We start from the raw sequence: 20863 nt of genomic DNA on the forward strand, positions 1-20863 counted from the left end.
TCTGCTACTTTGGGTGAAATTCAGCAGCCTAGCAAGTTCAAGATTGGATTGTCAGTTTGAGGCCTAGAATTCTGATACATTGATGGAAATGGAAAAACGTGTAGAACTTACTTAAGAACATCTTAAGTTAGGTGTAAGCAGGCTAATCATACGATTTAGCCAAAATATGTTAGGATGTGGTTGATCTTGGTCGGCCCTCAAACTTATCACTGGGTTATGCTACAATCTGTGAGCACTAATTCAATTATTCACTCTCTACTCTTAGTAAACCCAAGATGTAGTGATTATATTATTTTCAAGCCCCAGAGATGTATTTTCCTGGCAGCGTAACAAAATACTGGAGTGACACAAAACAATGATAAACAAAGAGACAAAATGCTATAAATAAAAAAACATAATTTGGAAGTTGTCAGAACCTGTCCAAAAGCAATAAAAGTGACCGAATGAAATCCAATGACCGACACGACACGGGCCAAAGGTCATGCAGGAGTTTACCAAAGGTATGTGGACACCTGTTCGTTCAACATCTCATTCCAAAATCATGGGCAGTAATATGGAGTTGGTTCCACCTTTGCAGCTATCACAGCCTCCACTCTTCTGGGATGGCTTTCCGCTACATGCTGGAACATTACTGTAGGGACTTGCTTCCATTCAGTCACAAGAGCATTAGTGAGGTCGGGCACTGATGTTGTGCGATTAGGCCTGGCTCGCAGTCGGCGTTCCAATTCATCCCAAAGGTGTTCGATGGAGTTGAGGTCAGGGCTCTTTGCAGGCCAGTCAAGTTATTCCACACCGATCTCGACAAACCATTTCTGTATGGACTTCGCTTTGTGCACAGAGGCATTGTCACGCTGAAACAGGAAAGGGCCTTCCCCAAACTGTTCCCACAACGTTGGAAGCACAGAATCATCTAGAAAGTAATTGCATGCTGTAGCGTTAAGATCTCACTTCACTGGAACTAAGGGAACCTAGCATGACCCATGAAAAACAGCCCCAGACCATTATTCCTCCTCCACCAAACATTACAGTTGGTACTATGCATTAGGGTTGGTAGCATTCTCCGAGCATCCGCCAAACCCAGATTCGTCTGTCGGACTGCCAGATGGTGAAGCGTGACTTATCACTCCAGAGAATGTGTTTCCACTGCTCCAGAGTCCAAGCTTTACACGAGCTTTACACCACTCCAGCCGACACTTGGTATTGCACATGATGATCTTAGGCTTGTGTGCGGCTGCTCGGCCATGGAAACCCATGTCATATAGCTCCCGACCAACAGTTCTTGTGCTGACATTGCTTCCAGAGGCTGTTTGGAACTCGTTAGTGAGTGTTGCAACAGAAGACAAGACGATTTTTACGTGCTTCAGCACTCGCCGGTCACGTTCTGTAAGCTTGTGTGGCCGACCACTTCGCGGCTGAGCTGTTGTTGCTCCTAGACATTTTCACTTCACAATAACAACACTTACAGTTGACCAGGGCAGTTCTGGCAGGGCAGAAATCTGATGAACTGACTTGTTGGGAAGGTGGCATTCTATGATGGTGCCACGTTGAAAGTCACTGAGCTCTTCAGTAAGACCATTCTACTGCCAATGTTTGTCTATGGAGATTGCATGGCGGTGTGCTCAATTTCATACAGCTGTCAGCAACGGGTGTGGCTGAAATAGCCGAATCCACTAATTTGAAGGGGTGTCTACATACTTTGTATATATAGTGTACCTGTCTTATGAACTATTTAGGAACCCATATGTGGAGTGGATGGAGGTTGCTGACAACTAGTTTTTTTGTTATAGCCAAATAGAGGCAAGAACTCCATCTAGTGGAGATAGATTGCAGCTCAGATGTGGGTTGGAGGTGCTTTAGCGTCATCTACCGGTGAAAACAAGTTATCAAGCCTCTTAGAGTAGCAGTGCTGATCTCGGATCAGGTCCCCCTGGTCCATATCATCTTGTTCATTGTGATCAGGCTAAACTGATCCCGAATCAGCCGCCCTACTCCGAGACAATTGATATATCCAGCCCCTGGTCTTCCATTAAATAAAGACATTCAAGACATATAACCAAACATGTTATTTTATTATCTTAAAAAGTAACAATCCCCAAAGGTTATATCACACACACTAGAACAACAGTAAACACCATGACTACACAAAAAGGGACTTAGATATTATAGACATAAAAAATCCCTCTTATTGTTGACATTATTTTACTAAGCATGACAGACCAAGATCATCTACAGTATGACATACCGTCACAATTAGAAACAACGTTATTGAACTCCATTATAAATCCGCAATGTTAAGGGAAGACATTTCATGGACTGTCAGAATTTCATATGAAATATTTTCAATATAAACAGAACATCCTTCTTGGATGGCTTTTACAGCAACCAGAGAACAGGCATTTATTTCAGTGCAAACATGACAATACAAGGCAGTCTTGGCTGCAATTCTCCCTTTTGATTTCAGAGGGAATTGATGATGTTGATCATTATTTGAAAAGAGCTCACAAAAACTGAAAATTGACCTTTTCAATGCGTTGTCATTGGACTGGAACTGTACTACCAAAGTGACAAGGTTGACACCACTCCCTTCATAGGCTCATCATCACACTGTATGAGACATGGATACTGATGGTACACAGTGCTGAGAGGACGGTGATGTATCCTACGGAAATGCTGTGCTATGAGGTCACCTTTGATATTCTTAACATCATTAAATAGAGGAGAACCCCCCCCCCTCTAATCAAACTGCACAGAAATTATTACATTTCTGTTGGGGGAAGTGAGAGTCAAAAAGTGAGAATTGCGTGAGAAGAACACCTCTAATAAACTCAGACAGAGAGAGGGGCTAAATAGTCAAGTAGCGCATACATGTGAGCTCTGTTGTCGTGAGAATGACAATAGGAGAGTCAGTCCAGCACTTTGACATGGTCTTTGTGTGTGAGTCATTTCTAGGGCTTTAACATTGACATTCACAGGATACAGGCTGATGACAGTGATTTTGTAAGAGGAGAGCCACTACTCTACTGTTGTGGAGGTAGTTGTATTAGAGAGAATCTGACAACATAGGGTCAAATATGAAAACAACTCAGAGGGGTGGGGAGAGAGGACCTTATCTGCCTCTATAAAAGAGAGGACTGACCTTATCTGCCTCTATAAAAGAGAGGACTGACCTTATCTGCCTCTATAAAAGAGAGGACTGACCTTATCTGCCTCTATAAAGGGGATGGTTTTCGACGTTGTCCATATTCAAAAGTCCCTTGTTGTTAATTTGAACATCGAATGCATTCAACAGGAAAATACCACAGGTAATAGCACCAGGAATAGTGTGACATTTTTAATCCAATAAAAATAAAAGTTCGGTTTTTCCATTGTTGGCCATGACTGCCGTGTGGTACTGCTTAGAAACTCAATCCCTGTCGGGCATTGAGGCCTTTCCTTAATCTGTATTTACAATGTACCAAAATGTGCTGAGAGACCTGATTCTATGTAAACATTAGCTCTATGAGCCCAGTTCAAACACTTGGATTTTGTTATCTAGACTACAGCAGCGTCAGAGCTGGGTTCAGTACCACGGAACAGAGGACTACTCTGGGTACACCAATAGTACTCTACAGAGAGGTTGGATGGACTGGACATGTTGCACTCCTGACATCACTAGGATAACATGTCACTTGAACCCTTCGTAAAACTGTCATAATAATGTCATAGCATTATAAACCATAATGACAGCTGCTTATGTCACTTTACACAGTCATGACACAAACCATTACTCAGGTATGCTAATTGTCTAGATGTATTGCCAGACAATTAACAAGCCTAAACAACGGTTTCTGTTAGGACAGCTGTAAATCAGTCGTCATGAGCTGACATAACGGTTTATTGCATGTTATATTATCATGACAGCATTATGTAGGCCTTATGGCAGAGGGGTCAGGTAAAGTCTAGCAAGCAGGGCTATGTATGCATCGCATTGTGTCAGAGCCTCATGTGAGCCAGCAGAGGGGGCTAAAGAGTATGTTTAAAAAGCTCAACAGCCACACATAGCCAAAAAATGTAATTACGAGTGACCTGAGATTATAAAATTATACATTTGACACCAAAATAAATGACATAATGTCAACTGGCAGGTCAAAGTCAAATCAGTCACATGAAATAAATTAAAACTGCTCAGTAAAAACAAAAACCTAAAAGGACCTGTAGAATGACGTTTTTTTTCTTCCAAGGTTTAGAATGGGATTGAAAAACATCAATGCTTTTAAATATTTTTTACAAATGTACTCTTGTGAGAAGTGGTGTTACAATGTAGTAGTGAGTATCACAAATTCAAAAATTTGTGAAAAAAAACAGAAGATGAGGAAAACTAAACCAAAACCATTGTATGACAGATTGACAATGTAATACCAGTCGCTGAACGGGCTTGTGTGTGTGTTGTGTCGGATACTAGAACAGCCCCAGTGAGGTGGAGGAGCTGTACTCATCCAAACCCAACACCTCCCTCTTCATTTGATCTCCCTCTCCTGCCACTGTCACACACTGGTGATGGAGGCCAAACAGTTTGAGGGTTTCTGGAGTTTCTCGGGTTGGGTGGTAGGCGGCGGCTCTGGAATGGTCCGGAAGGTGAAAGGTGGACCGTTGCCCGTGGCGATTCCCAGGTGTCCGGGACTCAGAGCCAGGTTCTGACGTCTGTTGCTCTCCACGATGCTGGAGGTGTTTGAGGCCAGACTCTCTCGTGTGCTGAGCCAGGAAGAAGAGGAAAGGAAGGGGAAGAACAAAAAGAGAACAATAGAATGATGAAGAGAATGAGGAGAAAGAAGGAGAGAGGTCCAAACACAGAAGCATGTTATGCTGCCTTCCCTTGTTTGTGTGGAATAGTGTGAGAGCAGAAAGTATCCGATTGATTGTTGACACATATTGTCTATAAAGTTTTCGAGCTACAGGCAGCACTTAGAGGTTAGGGAGTTCCCTTCAAGTAAATCAAAACTTGGGGGGGGGATACAAAAGGTGAGAGGAAAAGATGGGTATAGCAAGAAGAACAAATGAGAGAAGAGTCATATAAGATTCATAACCTCTGGCAGATATAGACACTTATAAAGTGTGGTTCTCATTCGTGGTTTGTCTGATGTTCTCTACAATGGATTGTTTGTAACATTACATTACTGATAATATTTAAAGTATTAATATCTGTATAACAAGATAGTTGTTTTGAATGGTGTCTTACTGATTTAGAGAGGAACAGCATGTCAAAAAAGTCTGATCATGCCTGTTTCTATCTTTTCACTGCCAGCTAGACCAGGTCACCCATGGAAGGTGGATGTGGTTCTCCTCACTGGCTCTATCTGCAGACCGAGACTATGGGAGAGAGGGGTGGAGCAGAGCTAACTGGGAGGGAGGGGCCAAAAGACCAAGTACTGTACATATGTGGACCAATCCCCTTTCAGTCACACAGGAGATTAGTGACATCTGTCCTGAAGAGCTCCACATGATCACGAGTGTGATCCCAACCCAACAGAGTGGAAAACCACATCACACTTCTTATCACCGTTCTTCACAGGAAAATAAAATGACAAGGTCGTTAGAGGCTGTGAAATAGGCAACCGAATCTACAAGGAAGGGCCACCACTCCAACTCCAAGCCATTTCAATCTGCAGCGGTCACTGTTTCCAGTTCCACAATCACTTCCATAAAAGGTTGCCCATCTTGTTTGAATAAGCTGGCTGAGGAGGCAGGTCAGTCTGCTGAGGAGCATTATCTAGAGACAGCCAAACGTCTGCTGAGGAGCATTATCTAGAGACAGCCAAACGTCTGCTGAGGAGCATTATCTAGAGACAGCCAAACGCCTGCTGATGAGCATTATCTAGAGACAGCCAAACGTCTGCTGAGGAGCATTATCTAGAGACAGCCAAACGTCTGCTGAGACATATTATCTCGAGACAGCCAAACATCTGCTGAGGAACATTATCTAGAGACAGCCAAACGTCTGCTGAGACATATTATCTAGAGACAGCCAAACGTCTGCTGAGGAGCATTATCTAGAGACAGCCAAACGTCTGCTGAGGAGCATTATCTAGAGACAGCCAAACGTCTGCTGAGGAGCATTATCTAGAGACATCTGCAAACAGCCAAACGTCTGCTGAGGAGCATCTAGAGACAGCCAAACATCTGCTGAGGAGCATTATCTAGAGACAGCCAAACGTCTGCTGAGACATATTATCTAGAGACAGCCAAACGTGAGACAGCCAAACCTCTGATGAGCATTATCTAGAGACAGCCAAATGTCTGCTGAGGAGCATTATCTAGAGACAGCCAAATGTCTGCTGAGGAGCATTATCTAGAGACAGCCAAACGTCTGCTGAGGAACATTATCTAGAGACAGCCAAACGTCTGCTGAGGAACATCTAGAGACAGCCAAACCTCTGATGAGAAACCAGCCAAACGTCTGCTGAGGAGACATTATCTAGAGACAGCCAAACGTCTGCTGAGGAGCATTATCTAGAGACAGCCAAACGACTGCTGAAGCATTATCTAGAGACAGCCAAATGTCTGCTGAGGAGCATTATCTAGAGACAGCCAAACGTCATTATCTGCTGATTATCTAGAGACAGCCAAACGTCTGAGGAGCATTATCTAGAGACAGCCAAACATCTGCTGAGGAGCATTATCTAGAGACAGCCAAACATCTGCTGAGGAGCATTATCTAGAGACAGCCAAACCTCTGCTGAGAAACATTATCTAGAGACAGCCAAACGTCTGCTGAGGAGCATTATCTAGAGACAGCCAAACGTCTGCTGAGGAGCATTATCTAGAGACAGCCAAACATTATCTAGAGACAGCCAAACGTCTGCTGAGGAGCATTATCTAGAGACAGCCAAACATCTGCTGAGGAGCATTATCTAGAGACAGCCAAACATCTGCTGAGGAGCTGAGACAGCCAAACATGAGGAGCATTATCTAGAGACAGCCAAACGATCTGCTGAGGAGCATTATCTAGAGACAGCCAAACTAGAGACAGCCAAACATCTGCTGAGGAACTGAGGAGCATTATCTAGAGACAGCCAAACATCTGCTGAGGAGCATTATCTAGAGACAGCCAAACATCTGCTGAGGAGCATTATCTAGAGACAGCCAAACGCTGCTGAGGAGCATTATCTAGAGACAGCCAAACGTCTGCTGATTATCTAGAGACAGCCAAACATCTGCTGAGGAGCATTATCTAGAGACAGCCAAACGTCTGCTGAGGAGCATTATCTAGAGACAGCCAAACGTCTGCTGAGGAGCATTATCTAGAGACAGCCAAATTATCTAGAGACAGCTGCTGAGGAGCATTATCTAGAGACAGCCAAACGTCTGCTGAGGAGCATTATCTAGAGACAGCCAAACGTCTGCTGAGGAGCATTATCTAGAGACAGCCAAACATCTGCTGAGGAGCATTATCTAGAGACAGCCAAACGCCTGCTGAGGAGCATTATCTAGAGACAGCCAAACATCTGCTGAGGAGCATTATCTAGAGACAGCCAAACCTCTGCTGAGAAACATTATCTAGAGACAGCCAAATGTCTGCTGAGGAGCATTATCTAGAGACAGCCAAACATCTGCTGAGGAGCATTATCTAGAGACAGCCAAACATCTGCTGAGGAGCATTATCTAGAGACAGCCAAACGTCTGCTGAGGAGCATTATCTAGAGACAGCCAAACATCTGCTGAGGAGCATTATCTAGAGACAGCCAAACGTCTGCTGAATACAGAGACATTATTTTGCATTACTGGCCACGGGGGAGAGCGGGAGGCCGTGGCTGGAAACATGGTAGGGGCTGAGGGGAGGGGAAACTCAGCCCGAAAACAAATGAGCCGATGGTCCCAGAGGTTCTGAACTGCAAACCTAAGCGTGATACAAACCAATCAAAGACGAGCGGCGCTAGCGCGGGCATCCATCTTGTTTAGAGGCTAGAGCATGTGGTCGGGGTTAGACACAGGAAGACACATGTGACCCTAATGAAGCGTCACACACTCCCACTATGCCAGAGGGGCCCGGGTGAAAAGGATTTAGCAAAAACAGGCAGTGTTGTAATGCACAAAAGCTTTTGGGGGTTGCTATCTATATAATTTAAGACCACAGTTCAATAGTCTTTAAAAACACCCGGAATACAATTCTTCACAGAATTTGAAAGTACATTAAAAAATGGTGAGGTCCGTTCTTTGCGGTAAAGTAGATTCAGGCCTGCCCTAATGACTTAATCACATTTTGAACAAGTCTTTGTTTATAGTTATGGCTTTTAGGATTTAGAGGCTCAACTTTTCTGTTATGAGAAGAGAGAGCTGTGTGTCAGTTGAGACAGTTGTGACCCGACAGATGAACCATGAGAGAGGGAGGCCTGAGCTGAGGGACTCCCTCTTTCTCCCTCTACCACTGATGAATATCAAAATCCTCCAAAACCTCCAGACTGTATGTTGCTTATGGGACCAAAAAAGGTCCTATTTTGTCGGCTGAAGGTAAAGCCATGTGAATAGTTGCCGTAATGGACATATTTCAGTGACAGACACCATGTATCACGAGAAAAAAAAACTCCACAAAAACACAGATGTCTGCTTACGCTCAAGTGATTCACTAAGACACTCAGAAGAATACCACAGTCCAAATGAACGTGAATCATTGAGGGAAGCACAGACATCAGAAATAAAGAAAGAAACAAAGCAAACCAAATCCATTCAGAGCAAAAATGTTGTTTTGTAAACAGAAAAGCAAAAGTTCACATGGATGAGAGGCAATTATGGAATTGGGGAACATTAGAAACTCCTATTCTGTCTCTTCTACAGGGCTATAACCATGATAGGTTGTACTTCAGATTCACTAGAATCAACAGCACCATATGGAATAATATTACCAGTCCATTATGTTCTCATGTGAGAACAATAATCCCACCATTAGTCTATTCACAGAATAAGAAGCCATCCCCTCTCATGACCACCGACCACACAAACAGAGAGGCTGTGTGAGTGAGTGTGTTGTTGTCACCCGACGAGGCTTACCGTGGAGAGTTAAATCCACTGTCCACTGTAACACTACTGCTGTCCATGCTGTCCAGCCTGGCTGAGTGGGCTGACTGCTGGCTCTGGTTGTTGTGGTCACTCTCCTTGGGGTTGGGGAAGGTCAGGTTCCTCTCAAACCTGCGCTGGAGGTCCCTCTCTTTCTCCCGCTCCAGCAGCCACTGCATGGTACCCCCCCCTCCCCCTCCCCCTCCTCCCCCACCGACCCCACCACAGCCCTCAGGGGACTTTGGCTCCTGCTCTGCCTGCTTGGCTGAGGCGGCGTCCTCCAGCTCGTCATCATCAGACACGTTGTAGTAGTCGAAGGAGGCTTCTCCGGCCGGGCATGAGCCAGCCTGCTCCATCCCTGAGGGGCCAGAGGAGGGGGCCGGGGCACAGCTAGCAGGGGGCCCGGCTGCTCAAAGTGCTCCTGGCTGTCCAGCACCTCGGCCGACGACATGACCGGGGTCTTCCTCAGCGTGCTCGACCTGGAGTAGCTTCCGTCCCCGTAGCTGCTGGGCAGCGTATTGGGCGGAGGTTTGAATAGAGTGTCTTTGCTGAAGATGTCCTTCCTCCTGTCCATGCTACCAGAGTTGGTGTTGTGGTGCTGTACTGAACGGCCATTTGGCAAAGGCTCAGGCATCTGGCAGGGCATGGGCAAACTAACACCGTTCTGTCCCTTTGTAGTGTCCTCTTTGTATTCTGGGGGATGAGGGGTCTGTCTGTCAGATGAACAGCCCACCTTCACCTTAGGTAAATGATCGTGATTGGGTTTTCCTAAGGGGCTAGGGGTAGTGAGGACCGCCTCAGTGGATGCATTGCACTGGAAATAGTCCTCAGCCATGTGTTTAGGAGAATAAGCCTTCTGGCTGTCGTAGGCAGGTAAACGGTCTCTACTTTTGTTATTTTCAAGTGTTCTCCCTCCATCGGGCCCACATGGGTCAGAGGTTAACTTAGCAGCAGGGGGCGTGGCCCGCGAGTGGGAGTACTGGGAGGCCTGGGCTGAGGCCCTCAAGGTCCCATCATCGGTGTAGTAGCGGCTCCTGTCTCTGTCCCTCTCATCAGGGCTGCGCTCAAAGTAGTCCGGGGGCCCAATCTGCCCGGCCCCTAGGGGCCCTTTGGAGTTGTCCATGGAGCGGGACCGCTCTTTGGCCTTGTTGTCCGAGCGCTCGTTGCGCGACTTCCTCTCCTGCGTGTGGCTGTGGCTGCGGTGCACCTTGGAGTGGGACGGCCCGTGTGAGGGCTCGGGGAAGGGCATCTCTGTCCTCCTCTTGGCCAGCTCTCCCGACACGTCCCACTCCGGGGTGATGGGCAGGTGGGACTCCAGGATGTTTGGGTTGCTGTGGGCCAGGTGTCGGGCACGGCTGCGCTCCATGGAGAAGGAGGTGTCCCGTGGCGAGCGCGCCAGGGAGGAGCTGTAAGCCCGGTAGTCCCTCTCAGCCCCCAGGTCCAGGTTGGATCCCTCAGAGGGGTCTCCCCGGGAGGCGCGGGTCTTACTGTGGGAGCGTGACGGCTTACCTTGGGGCTTGCGGTGTCCACGGCTCCTCCTGCTGCGTGCGCTGTGCTGGGCTGACGAGCTGGCCTTGCTCCTCTGAGCCCTCTCCTCCTCCAGCCTCTTCATCACGGCCGTGTGTCTCGCCACGTTTTCCACCGTCAGGTCCGGGTTGATCCGCCTGATGATCTCCATCTCCACGTCGCGCGGCACGGCTGTGGGCGTCTCCTCGTCCCGCAGAGGCCACTCCTCCGGGGGGAACTGGGCCGAGAAGGTGGTCAGCTGCTTGGTCTTGTCCTTCTTGAAGCTCAGCCGGAACAGCTTGAGGCCAAACTTCTTGGACTGCTTCTCCCCGCTGCTGCCCCCCTCACGGTGCTTGGTCAGGGTGTCCGACTTGAAGGGGAAGCTCAGGGTGCTCCGGGTCTTTTCCGTGGAGGTAGGCTGGGGCTGGGTCTGTGTGGGTGTGTGAGGGGAGTGAGGTGAGTGAGGGGAGTGGGGAGAGTAGGCCTCTCGGTGCTCCTTAGGGGACTTCCTGGTGAGGGTCGTGTGGTGGCTAGGGGGGTCATCACGGTAACTATTATAGGAGTCTCCATGGTTCTTAGGATGGGACCTGTCTCTGACACAGCCAGAAGTGGAAGGGGTGATGGTTCCAGAGAGGGGGGAGGTACACTGTTGCTGTTGTTGTTGTTGCTGGCGGTCAGGTATCCTCTCATCCAGGTGGTACCATTTGGAGCTGGTCCTGATGAGAGAGGGCGTGATGAAGTAGGTCTGGGGCGTGACAATGAAGTAGCCCTCTGGTGTGGGGTAGATCTTCCTCTCCCGGACCAGCATACTCAGCGTGTGGTGGAGAATCTCTGCCGTCGGCGTGGGCACACCTAGACAACGACACGGATAGGAACATGTCAGAAATGTCAAACATAACATTCTGGATGCATCCCAAATGGAACCGTATTCCCTGTGAAGTGCACTATATCATCTGGTGTATGCATCATTAGTGATATTATCATATACAGTGGGGCAAAAAAATATTTAGTCAGACACCAATTGTGCAAGTTTTCCACTTAAAAAGATGAGAGAAGCCTGTCATTTTCATCATAGGTACACTTCAACTATAACAGACAAAATTAGAAAAACAATCCAGAAAATCACATTGTAGGATCTTTAATGAATTTATTTGCAAATTTTGGTGGAAAATAAGTATTTGATCAATAACAAAAGTTTATCTCAATACTTTGTTATGTACCCTTTGTTGGCAATGACAGAGGTCAAACGTTTTCTGTAAGTCTTCACAAGGTTTTCACCCACTGTTGCTGGTATTTTGGCCCATTCCTACATGCAGATCTCCTCTCGAGCAGTGATGTTTTGGGCAATGCGGACTTTCAACTCCCCCAAAGATTTTCTATGGGGTTGAGATCTGGAGACTGGCTAGGCCACTCCAGGACCTTGAAATGCTTCTTACGAAGACACTCCTTCGTTGCCCAGGCGGTGTGTTTGGGATCATTGTCATGCTGAAAGACCCAGCCACGTTTCATCTTCAATGCCCTTGCTGATGGAAGGAGGTTTTCACTCAAAATCTCACGATATATGGCCCCATTCATTCTTTCCTTTACACGGATCAGTCGTCCTGGTCCCTTTGCAGAAAAACAGCCCCAAAGCATGATGTTTCCACCCCCATGCTTCACAGTCGGTATGGTGTTTTTGGATGCAACTCAGCATTCTTTGTCCTCCAAACACGACAAGTTGAGTTTTTACCAAAAAGTTCTATTTTGGTTTCATCTGACCATATGACATTCTCCCAATCTTCTTCTGGATCATCCAAATGCTCTCTAGCAAACTTCAGATGGGCCTGGACATGTACTGGCTTAAGCAGGGGGACACGTCTGGCACTGCAGGATTTGAGTCCCTGGCGGCGTAGTGTGTTACTGATGGTAGGCATTGTTACTTTGGTCCCAGCTCTCTGCAGGTCATTCACTAGGTCCCCCCGTGTGGTTCTGGGATTTTTGCTCACCGTTCTTGTGATCATTTTGACCCCACGGGGTGAGATCTTGCGTGGAGCCCCAGATCGAGGGAGATTATCAATGGTCTTGTATGTCTTCCATTTCCTAATAATTGCTCCCACAGTTGATTTCTTCAAACCAAGCTGCTTACCTATTGCAGATTCAGTCTTCCCAGCCTGGTGCAGGTCTACAATTTTGTTTCTGGTGTCCTTTGACAGCTCTTTGGTCTTGGCCATAGTGGAGTTTGGAGTGTGACTGTTTGAGGTTGTGGACAGGTGTCTTTTATACTGATAACAAGTGGAGGACAGAGGAGCCTCTTAAAGAAGAAGTTACAGGTCTGTGAGAGCCAGAAATCTTGCTTGTTTGTAGGTGACCAAATACTTATTTTCCACCATAATTTGCAAATAAATTCATTAAAAATCCTACAATGTGATTTTCTGGATTTTCTTTCTCATTTCGTCTGTCATGGTTGAAGTGTACCTATGATGAAAATTACAGGCCTCTCATCTTTTTAAGTGGGAGAACTTGCACAATTGGTGGCTGACAAAATACTTTTTTGCCCCACTGTATAACAGCATTGAATGTTCATTACTCCGCTACGGATGAGCTATGATTGTATAAACCAATCCATCGATCATGAAAACTGTCATTCCCTCAATACATCAACCATATGGCGGATGTGGATCTGTCTGATGGTAATCTGACTATACAGGTTGTTACAGCTTGTTACAGCATTTCGCTACACCCACAATAACATCTGCTAAACACGCGTATGTGACAAATCAAATTTGATTTGATCTGTAGCTTGTTACAGCTTGTTACGGGTTGTTATAGCTTGTTACGTGTTGTTATAACTTGTTATTGGTATACAAAACATGTCTTCACTGTCTGATCAGCCCTGTTGGGAACCAGTCAGCTGGTGACACAGGCTACGTTCCAAATGGCACCCTATTCCTTATATAGTGCACTACATTTGAATAAGGTGCCATTTGGGATACACATAGAGAGTGCAGCAGTAACAACTCCCCATCCACATGTCATTCACATCACAGTATAGTATAGTACATTACAGTATAGTACAGTATGTTATAGTATAGTTTCGTATTGTACAATATAGAACAGAACAGTATAGTACAGTATAGTACATTACAGTATAGTACAGTATGTTATAGTATAGTTTCGTATCGTACAATATAGAACAGAACAGTATAGTACAGTATAGTATAGTACAGTATAGTCCAGTATAGTACATTACAGTATGTTATAGTATAGTTTCGTATCGTATCGTACAATATAGAACAGAACAGTATAGTATAGTATAGTACATTACAGTATAGTACAGTATGTTATAGTATAGTTTTGTATCGTACAATATAGAACAGAACAGTATAATACAGTATAGTACATTACAGTATAGTACAGTATGTTATAGTATAGTTTTGTATCGTACAATATAGAACAGAACAGTATAGTCCAGTATAGTCCAGTATATTATAGTACATTACAGTATGTTATAGTATAGTTTTGTATCGTATCGTACAATATAGAACAGAACAGTATAATACAGTATAGTACATTACAGTATAGTACAGTATGTTATAGTATAGTTTTGTATCGTACAATATAGAACAGAACAGTATAGTACAGTATAGTCCAGTATAGTATAGCACATTACAGTATGTTATAGTATAGTTTCGTATCGTATCGTACAATATAGAACAGAACAGTATAATACAGTATAGTACATTACAGTACATTACAGTATAGTACAGTATGCTATAGTATAGTTTCGTATCGTATCGTACAATATAGAACAGAACAGTATAGTCCAGTATAGTACATTACAGTATAGTACAGTATGTTATAGTATAGTTTCGTATCGTATCGTAAAATATAGAACAGAACAGTATAGTACATTACAGTATAGTACAGTATAGTACATTACAGTATAGTACAGTATGCTATATTATAGTTTCGTATCGTACAATATAGAACAGAACAGTATAGTACAGTATAGTCCAGTGCTGAGCTGCTTCACTTCACTGGAGGTAGTATTACTCACAGTTACATCATGGTGCCCTTTCAGCCTGGCCAGCGTGATGCAATCCCACCAGCCATTCAGCCAGCCAGCCATTCAGCCAGCCAGCCATTCAGCCAGCCAGCCATTCAGCCAGCCAGCCAGCCAGCCATTCAGCCAGCCATTCAGCCAGCCAGCCAGCCAGCCACTCAGCCAGCCAGCCAGCCAGCCACTCAGCCAGCCAGCCAGCCAGCCACTCAGCCACTCAGCCAGCCAGCCGCCATATGCCAGCCAGCCATTCAGGCCAGCCATTCAGCCAGGCTGCAGCAAAACCACAGGCAGGCGAGCCATTCAGCCAGCCAGCCAGCGGTCATACCCACCTCAGACACACCCGCAGCAGACCGCCCCACCACGACTACACTCTTCCCATACCAACAAAACTTGCTCCCATTCTCACACACACACACGTGCACACACACAGAATAGCTTCACTACAATACTTGGCATGTAACAGGGAAAGGCACCTACTGTGTCTAATTATTTATTAAATTATTTATTTTATTTCACCTTTATTTAACCAGATGGGCCAGTTGAGAACAAGTTCTCATTTACAACTGCGACCTGGCCAAGATAAAGCATAGCTGTGTGACACAAACAACAACACAAAGTTACACATAGAATAAACAAGCATACAGTCAATAACACAATAGAAAAAAAGAAAGTCTATGAACAGTGTGTGCAAATGGCGTGAGGAGGTAGGCAATAAATAGGCCATAGTAGCGAAGTAATTACAATTTAGCAGATTAACACTGGAGTGATAGATGAGCAGATGATGATGATCAGATGATTGTGTGTAAGTAGTGATACTGGTGTACAAAACAGCAGAAAAGTTCATAAAAACAACATGGGGATGAGGTAGGTAGATTGGGTGGGCTATTTAAAGATGGACTATGTACAGCTGCAGCAATCGGTTAGCTGCTCAGATAGTTTATGTTTAAAGTTGGTGAGGGAAATATAAGTCTCCAGCTTCAGCGATTTTTGCAATTCGTTCCAGTCACTGGCAGCAGAGAACTGGAAGGAAAGGCGGCCAAAGGATATGTTGGCTTCGGGGATGACCAGTGAGATATTCCTGCTGGAGCGCGTGCTACGGGTGGGTGTTGTTATCGTGACCAGTGAGCTAAGATAGCTTTACCTAGCATAGACTTATAGACGACCTGGAACCAGTGGATCTGGCGACGAATATGTAGCGAGGGCCAGCCGTCTAGAGCATACAGGTCACAGTGGTGGGTGGTATAAGGGGAATTGGTAACAAAACGGATGGCGCTGTGATAGACTGCATCCAGTTTGCGGAGTAGAGTATTGGAAGCTATTTTGTAGATAACATCGCCGAAGTCAAGGATCGGTAGGATAGTCAGTTTTACTAGGGTAGGTTTGGCGGCGTGAGTGAAGGATGCTTTGTTCTAGATTTGGAGCTGATTCTAGATTTGATTTTGGATTGGAGATGTTTAATATGAGTCTGGAAGGAGAGTTTACAGTCTAGCCAGACACCTAGGTATTTGTAGTTGTCCACATATTCTAAGTCAGAACCGTCCAGGGTAGTGATGCTAGTTGTGCGGACGTGTGCGGGCAACAAAAGGTTGAAAAGCATTTGGTTTTACTAGCGTTCAAGAGCAGTTGGAGGCCACGGAAGGAATGTTGTATGGAATTAAAGCTCGTTTGGAGGTTAGTTAACACAGTGCCCAAAGAAGGGCCAGATGTATACATAATGGTGTCGTCTGCCTAGAGGTGGATCAGGGAATCACCCGCAGCAAGAGCGACATCATTGATATATACAGAGAAAAGTCGGCCCGAGAATTGAACCCTGTGGCACCCCCATAGAGACTGCCAGAGGTCCGAACAACAGGCCCTCGAATTGACACACTGAACTCTGTCTGCGAAGTAGTTGGTGAACCAGGCGCGGCAATCATTTGAGAAACCAAGGCTATTGAGTCTGCCGATAAGAATACGGTGATGGACAGAGTCGAAAGCCTTGGCCAGGTCGATGAAGACAGCTGCACAGTACTAATACAAGTACAATACAGGTCTACGGTCATGGAACCATAGAAAGGGACTATTTAAACAGTCATACATCCCTAAAACGAACGGACTAAATATGCTCCCTGCTGAATTAAAACAATGTTAAGAGTCTAAAATAGGATAATACATTCCTGGATTCAGCTTAGGAACTGAGTAATGGGACTAAAGGAAAACAGTGTAAATTGATGGAACAACCTATTGTGGTGTGTAAGTTGAGGGGATGGTTATGATGGTGTGTAAGTTGAGGGGACAGGTTATGATGGTGTGTAAGTTGAGGGGATGGTTATGATGGTGTGTAAGTTGAGGGGATGGTTATGATGGTGTGTAAGTTGAGGGGATGGTTATTGTGGTGTGTAAGTTGAGGGGACCGGTTATGGTGGTGTGTAAGTTGAGGGGATGGTTATGATGGTGTGTAAGTTGAGGGGATGGTTATGATGGTTATGTTGAGGGGACAGTGGTGTGTAAGTTGAGGGGACAGGTTATGGTGGTGTGTAAGTGTGGTTATGTGTGTAAGTTGAAGTTGAGGGGACAGGTTATGGTGGTGTGTAAGTTGAGGGGATGGTTATGATGGTGTGTAAGTTGAGGGGATGGTTATGGTGGTGTGTAAGTTGAGGGGACAGGTTATGGTGGTGTGTAAGTTGAGGGGACAGGTTATGGTGGTGTGTAAGTTGAGGGGATGGTTATGATGGTGTGTAAGTTGAGGGGACCGGTTATGGTGGTGTGTAAGTTGAGGGGACAGGTTATGGTGGTGTGTAAGTTGAGGGGATGGTTATGATGGTGTGTAAGTTGAGGGGATGGTTATGGTGGTGTGTAAGTTGAGGGGACAGGTTATGGTGGTGTGTAAGTTGAGGGGACAGGTTATGGTGGTGTGTAAGTTGAGGGGAGGGGATTGAGGGGATGGTTATGATGGTGTGTAAGTTGAGGGGTGGTGTGTACCGAGGGGATTTATGGTGGTGTGTAAGTTGAGGGGACAGGTTATGGTGGTGTGTAAGTTGAGGGGATGGTTATGATGGTGTGTAAGTTGAGGGGATGGTTATGGTGGTGTGTAAGTTGAGGGGACAGGTTATGGTGGTGTGTAAGTGTTAAGTTGAGGGGACAGGTTATGGTGGTGTGTAGGGGATGGTTATGATGGTGTGTAAGTTGATGGTTATGATGGTGTGTAAGTTGAGGGGACCGGTTATGGTGGTGTGTAAGTTGAGGGGACAGGTTATGGTGGTGTGTAAGTTGAGGGGATGGTTATGATGGTGTGTAGGGGACAGGTTGGTGGGGATGGTTATGGTGGTGTGTTGAGGGGATGTTGAGGGGGGACAGGTTATGGTGGTGTGTAAGTTGAGGGGACCGGTTATGGTGGTGTGTAAGTTGAGGGGACAGGTTATGGTGGTGTGTAACCGTTGAGGGGATGGTGGTGTGTAATTGATTATGGTGTGTAAGTTGAGGGGACCGGTTATGGTGGTGTGTAAGTTGAGGGGATGGTTATGGTGGTGTGTAACCGTTATGGTGGTGTGTAAGGATGGTTATGGTGGTGTGTAACCGGTTGGTGGTGTGTAAGTTGAGGGGGTTATGGTTATGGTGGTGTGTGTAAGTTGGTGGTGTGTAAGTTGAGGGGACAGGTTATGGTGGTGTGTAAGTTGAGGGGACAGGTTATGGGTTATGGTGGTGTGTAAGTTGAGGGGATGGTTAAGATGGTGTGTAAGTTGAGGGGATGGTTATGGTGGTGTGTAAGTTGAGGGGACAGGTTATGGTGGTGTGTAAGTTGAGGGGACAGGTTATGGTGGTGTGTAAGTTGAGGGGATGGTTATGGTGGTGTGTAAGTTGAGGGGACCGGTTATGGTGGTGTGTAAGTTGAGGGGACAGGTTATGGTGGTGTGTAAGTTGAGGGGATGGTTATGATGGTGTGTAAGTTGAGGGGATGGTTATGGTGGTGGTGTAAGTTGAGGGGACAGGTTATGGTGGTGTGTAAGTTGAGGGGATGGTTATGGTGGTGTGTAAGTTGAGGGGATGGTTATGGTGGTATGTTGGTGGTGTGTAAGTTGAGGGGAGGGGACAGGTTATGTTGGTGTGTAAGTTGAGGGGACAGGTTATGGTGGTGTGTAAGTTGAAGGGACATGGTTATTGTGGTGTGTGTAAGTTGAGGGAACAGGTTATGGTAATGACCGTATGGTGGTGTGTAGTTGAGGGGACCGGAGGTGGTGTGTAAGTTATGGTGGTGTGTAAGTTGAGGGGACCGGTTATGGCTTATGTGTGTAGTTGAGGGGACAGGTTATGGTGGTGGTGTGTAAGTTGAGGGGGTTAAAGGTTATTGTGGTGTGCAATGTTGTGGGGGGGACAGGTTATGGTGGTGTGTAAGTTGAGGGGACAGGTTATTGTTATGGTGGTGTGTAAGTTGAGGGGGTTATGGTGGTGTGTAAGTTGAGGGGACAGGTTATGGTGGTGTGTAAGTTGAGGGGACAGGTTATGGTGGTGTGTAAGTTGAGGGGACAGGTTATGGTGGTGTGTAAGTTGAGGAGACAGGTTATTGTGGTGTAAGTTGAGTGGACAGGTTATGATGGTGTGCAAGTTGAGGGGACAGGTTATGGTGGTGTGTAAGTTGAGGGGACAGGTTATGGTGGTGTGTAAGTTGAGGGGACAGGTTATGGTGGTGTGTAAGTTGAGGGGACAGGACATTGTGGTGTGTAAGTTGAGGGGACAGGTTATGGTGGTGTGTAAGTTGAGGGGACAGGTTATGATGGTGTGTAAGTTGAGGGGACAGGTTAAGATGGTGTGTAAGTTGAGGGGACAGGTTATGATGGTGTGTAAGTTGAGGGGACAGGTTATGGTGGTGTGTTAGTTGAGGGGACAGGTTATGATGGTGTGTAAGTTGAGGGGACAGGTTATGGTGGTGTTTAAGTTGAGGGGACAGGTTATGATGGTGTGTAAGTTGAGGGGACAGGTTATGGTGGTGTGTAAGTTGAGGGGACAGGTTGGTGTGTAAGTTGATGGTTATTGTGGTGTGTAAGTTGAGGGGACAGGTTATGGTGGTGTGTAAGTTGAGGGGACAGGTTATGATGGTGTGTAAGTTGAGGGGACAGGTTATGGTGGTGTGTAAGTTGAGGGGACAGGTTATGGTGGTGTGTTAGTTGAGGGGACAGGTTATGGTGGTGTGTAAGTTGAGGGGGACAGGTTATTGTGGTGTAAGTTGAGTGGACAGGTTATGATGGTGGTGTTATGGTGGTGTGTAAGTTGAGGGGACAGGTTATGGTGGTGTGTAAGTTGAGGGGACAGGTTATGGTGGTGTGTAAGTTGAGGGGACAGGTTATGGTGGTGTGTAAGTTGAGGGGACAGGTTATGGTGGTGTGTAAGTTGAGGGGACAGGTTATTGTATATTGTAGTGTGTAAATTGATAAACTGGCAAGCAGGCAGACAGACCGTTACCCGCCCACACATATGCCTGTATGACAGATCAGCCTTAGGGGTTGAGGTTGCCTGCCATTACATCATACGGGTTTAGTTGCAGACCAAAGTGACGCAACTTCCTCTTATTCCTCTGAAGATAGGAGGGAAGCCCTGTTCTTGTGACTCAAGTGTCTGAATGAAGGGGTAGTAACGGAGGAATAAGGGTGCATCTCAAAAGGCAACTCTTTTCCCTATTTCAAAATAGTACACTGTGAAGTGAACAAGGTGCTGTTTAGGACACCCCCATATCTGCTTGACATTGACAAAACATGACATTTGCCATTATGAAGCGGTACTTAAACTCCCCTACATAAACCTTTGTACCTCTGTGTCTAGGATGCCAGCACACAGTCACGCACACACCTGAGCTGAGGGTCCAAACTGAATCATAAAGAGGGTAGGAGGGATGGGCCATAAAGAGGGTTGGAGGGATGGGCCATAAAGCGGGTTGGAGAGATGGGCCATAAAGCGGGTTGGAGGGATTGGCCATAAAGCGGGTTGGGGGGAGGGGCCATAAAGGGGGTTGGGGGGAGGGGCCATAAAGTGGGTTGGGGGAGGGGCCATAAAGCGGGTTGGAGGGAGGGGCCATAATGGCTAAATAAAATAAAAACTGTGCAAGAGAGAAAAGACAGAGAGACAGACAGAGGGAGGACTGAGACTGAGTTAACAGCTAACTAGATTAGCTCCTCCTCATTTTAATCCTTCCAGCACTGGCTCTGACCTTCCAGCGGGGGGGAGAGAAGAGAGAGAGAGAGAGACTGTGTCGGGGGGCGCAGGGTGCTGGAACACAAGGTACTTACTCAGCACAGAGGTGGGGACTAGGGAAGGGAG

The 20863-nt window shown here is 46.2% G+C and overlaps 1 protein-coding gene across 1 annotated transcript in view; it reads right to left on the bottom strand.

Annotated features, from left to right (window-relative positions):
• Positions 1 to 2050: 2050 nt before the first annotated feature.
• Positions 2051 to 20863, bottom strand: part of LOC135545645 (storkhead-box protein 2-like) — a 69797-nt gene continuing 50984 nt past the window's right edge. Inside the window, 3 exon segments of the mRNA XM_064973404.1 lie at positions 2051 to 4731; positions 9022 to 9434; positions 9437 to 11385. Coding sequence (XP_064829476.1) covers positions 4524 to 4731; positions 9022 to 9434; positions 9437 to 11385 — 2570 coding nt within the window. The 3' untranslated portion in view covers positions 2051 to 4523.

This window comes from Oncorhynchus masou, chromosome 9 (assembly GCF_036934945.1).
Source record: "Oncorhynchus masou masou isolate Uvic2021 chromosome 9, UVic_Omas_1.1, whole genome shotgun sequence".
In the NCBI taxonomy this organism is placed as follows: domain Eukaryota; kingdom Metazoa; phylum Chordata; class Actinopteri; order Salmoniformes; family Salmonidae; genus Oncorhynchus; species Oncorhynchus masou.